Source organism: Dipodomys ordii, unplaced genomic scaffold (genome assembly GCF_000151885.1).
Source record: "Dipodomys ordii isolate 6190 unplaced genomic scaffold, Dord_2.0 Scaffold124, whole genome shotgun sequence".
Classification (NCBI taxonomy): Eukaryota; Metazoa; Chordata; class Mammalia; order Rodentia; family Heteromyidae; genus Dipodomys; species Dipodomys ordii.
Window position 1 is genome coordinate 3,540,832 of NW_012267340.1, and position 3,776 is coordinate 3,544,607.

At 53.7% G+C, this 3,776-nt stretch overlaps 1 protein-coding gene across 1 annotated transcript in view; it reads right to left on the reverse strand.

The window, feature by feature from the left end:
- Spsb4 (splA/ryanodine receptor domain and SOCS box containing 4) overlaps nt 1-3,776 on the reverse strand; it is a 28,196-nt gene that overhangs the window by 21,906 nt on the left and 2,514 nt on the right. The window contains exon 3 of the mRNA XM_013029892.1: nt 3,579-3,765. Within this exon, the coding sequence (XP_012885346.1) occupies nt 3,579-3,765 (187 nt within the window). The remainder of the gene's footprint in view (nt 1-3,578; nt 3,766-3,776) is intronic.

Below are 3,776 nucleotides of genomic sequence, written 5' to 3' on the forward strand. Positions count from 1 at the left end.
AAAAAAAAAAAAAAAAAAAGAAAATGGAAGCAAGAGTCACATTGCCTCAAAAGCTTACTATGGCTAAAATTGGAAGGAGAGAGAAAAAAAAAAGAAAGCTGGGCTGGGTGCCAGTGGCTCACGCTGGTCATCCTAGCTACTCAGGAAGCTGAGATCTGAGAATCGCAGTTCAAAGCCAGCCCCGGCAGGAAAAGTCCGTGAGACTCTTCTCTCCAATAAACCACTAGAAAACCGGAAGTGGTGCTGTGGCTCAAGTGGTAGAGCGCTCGCCTTGAGCTAAAGAGCGCAAGGACAGCACCCAGGGTCAGAGTTCAAGCCCCACGACCAACAAAAAAATAAAATAAAATAAAAATAAAGAGAAGAAAGCTGGGTGCCAGTGGCTACTTAGGAAGCTGAGATCTGACAATGCAGATTTAAGCCAGTCCAAGCAGGAGAATCCTTGAGACTTATCTCCAAGGAACCAGCAAAAAGCCAGAGATGGAGCTGTGGCTCAAGTGGTCGAGTGCCAGCATTGAGTGAAAAAGCCTAGGCCATGAGTTCAAGTACTGGTACACACACACACACACACACACGCACGCACACACGCACACACACACACACACACAGCTGTTTGGGGTCTCTGGCTGTTCTGTGTCTCCTCTCTTCTTCCTGCGCCCCTCATCCACTAGCCAAAGACCATGAGACACAGCCCCTCTTCTGTCAGTCTCCGGGCCGAGGAGCCCCACGGGGCTGGGGGTACAGGGTGGGGGTAACGGAGTCCCCAACCCCCAGCCAGTCACTTTTCCAGTCCTAATTCCACAAGGCACAGAATGCTCATTGCTTATTTTCACCGTGGGATGTATCTGATCACCATGCCTGCTTGCTTATTTTCGCCGTGGGATGTATCTGATCACCATGCCTGCTTGCTTTTTCTTTTGGTGGAACTGGGGTTTGAACTCAGAGCCTTACGCTTTTTGCTGGGCAGGCACTCTGCCACCTTGTTACAAGCCAGCTCTGCCTAGCCAGCGACTGAGGTGATTCTTAAGACACTTCCCACAAGGCCACGGGTTAACTAAACCAGCCCTTTTCAGGACCCACCCAACCTTGCCAAGATTCAAGCAGCTACAAGGAGGCTCAACTGTTTCAACATAGTCCAACAACCCCGAGCGTGCCAGAAAGCCCCGCCTGCCACTCACATTTCTGTTGACTTGTGATCTGCCCACTCTTCGCTCAAGCAAATGCAAGAGCCTGGCAGGGCTTACACTGTGCCCTCGATTGCTTTCTGCAGTCTGACTTTCCATCCCTCAACTAAGGAAGGGAGCATGGGAAAAGAGTGGGTCCCAAAGGTAACAGATCTGGGGGTGGGGGAAACCCCATGTCGGGCTCTCTGAAGGGTTGCTCTTCTCTTTTCTTATCTCTCTAAAGAAAAGGAGTCTGCAATTGGCCTCATTTGGCTGGCAGTTGCAAATAAATAAATAAACTGGCCAAGTATGTGGCTCACACCTGTAATTCCAGCTTACTTGGGGAGGCAGAGACTGACAGGATAAGTGTTTTTTGGGGGGTAGGTTGGTTATGGGGCTCAAATTCAGTATCTGGGCGCTGTCCCTGAGCCTCTCAGTGCTCAAGGCCAGAGCTCTACCACTTGAGCCACTATACCACTTCTGGTGTTTTTGAGTGGTTTATTGGAGATAAGAGTCTCACGGGGACTCTTTTGCCCAGGATGGCTTCGAACTTTGATCCTCAGATCTGAGCCTCCTGAGTAGATAGGATTACACTGGCCACTCAGCAGGATAAAAATTTAAAGCCAGCTGAGGCAAAACTTGGCAAGACTTGGGGCTGGGAAGGGGGCTCAGTGGTAGAGCGCGTGCCTTGCATGCCTGAGGCCCTGGGTTTGCTTCCTCAGCACCACATAAGCAAAAAGAAAAAAAAAGCTGGAAGTGGCGCTGTGGCTCAAGTGGTAGAGTGCTAGCCTTGAGCTGAAGAGCTGAGGGACAGCGCCCAAGCCCAGAGTTCAGGCTCACGACCGGACCACCCAAAAAAAAAAAAAATTGGCAAGACTTTATCTCACCAATCAAGGTAGGCATGTTGTAACACATCTGTAACACCAGCTATGCAGGAGGTGTATGTAGGAGGATTGAGGTCTAAAGGCAGCCTCTGCAAAAAATGCTAGACCCTATCTGAAAACTAAAGCCAAAAAGGGCTGGAGGTGTGGTTCAAGTGGCAGAGCACCAGGGCCTAGTGTGTACAAGGTTCTAAATTCAATCTCCAGGTGCCCCCAAAAATGCACAACTGGAATGCCTGCTATGAGGCACTGCCCCATTTCCAGCAGGGGTGCAGAAGGAAGTCTGCAAAGTCTGCAAATGCCTGAGCCCCACCCCTGCACAGCTGATCCCACTGGGGTCTTGTAGCCACCTGGGCCTCTACCCAGAAGCCTCCTCACCTCCCAACCATCCCTTCCAAGGACCTGGGCTCTGTCCCGATTGCTCAATTGCACCCGTGTAATCAGAGTAGCCCTCAGAGCTGTCGGCATTCAGCCTGCAGCCTTCGGGGCTTGTCCGCAGCCTGCCCAGTGTTCGGCCACCGCTGAGATTTCTAGGTTGTCTTGGAAGGGGCTGGAAGATGGCACAGCCCCCGCCTCGCACCTCCTCCCTCAGTTCATCCCTAACAGCTCACAGGCAGACGCCGCACGCAGTAGGTTGACAGCGATCATAGTTGTCATTGCTTATAGTTTATCAATGAGGGGAGGGTGCGTGACCTTGACACGCTGGGGCCCAGGGACTGTCTTCCTGCCTCTCCTGCTGTGGTGAGACTGCATCATGCTGTACCACCCTGGAACACCTGCGAAGATTTGTCCAAGGCCACTGGGTTCTAAGCACACGTATTATCATGTGTGTGTGTGTGTGTGTATATGTGTGTATGTGTATACCAGTACTAGGGCTTGATTGTGCTCCCTTAGCTCTTTCTGCTCAAGGCTGGTGCTCTACCACTTGATCCACACCTCAACAGTCACTTTTTGGTGGTTAATTGGTTATTAAAGTCTCATGGACTTTCCTTCCCTTGGGCTGGCTTGGAACCACCATCCTCATATCTCAGTCCCCTGAGTAGCTAGGATGACAGGTGTGAGCCACCGGCACCCGGCTGTCTGCCCGCAGCAACGCTGAGTCGGATGCCCCGAAACTGCCATTTGCAAATGAGGAAACGGAGGCCCAGCTCGGAATCATCCCTCAGACCACCACGAAGTCAGGACTGCAGATGGGGAAACTGAGGCCCAGCTCTGAATTCCCCAGCCCACAACGAAGTTGGGATTCCAGCTCCCAAGCCCACCACCAAATCAGGATTGCAGATGGGGAAACTGAGGCCCAGTTCTGAATCCCTCAGCCCACTGTGAAGTCAGGGCTGCAAATGGGGAAACTGAGGCCCGGCTCTGCATCCCCCCCCCCCACACCATCACATTAGGATTGCAGATGGGGGAAACTGAGGCCCAGCTTCCAGTTCCCCAGGGCCCCCCCACACCTGATGGGGAAACTGAGGCCCAGCTCCCCACCCCCTCTCCCCCACCCCACAGCCCAGCCCGGCCGCACAGGCCAGCCCCGACTTACGGTCCAGGCCGTTGATGTAGCGCATGGTGACCTCGCAGTGGCCCCAGACGGCGCTCACCACCGGGTACAGCTTCCGGCCCCGCAGGCCGCGGAAGGCCACGCCCAGGTAGCGGCCGTCCGCCACGAAGCTGAGCGTGCCCGCGTCCATGTCCAGCAGCACCAGCAGCGAGTCGGGCGTGGCGAAGGCCTCGCCGGGGG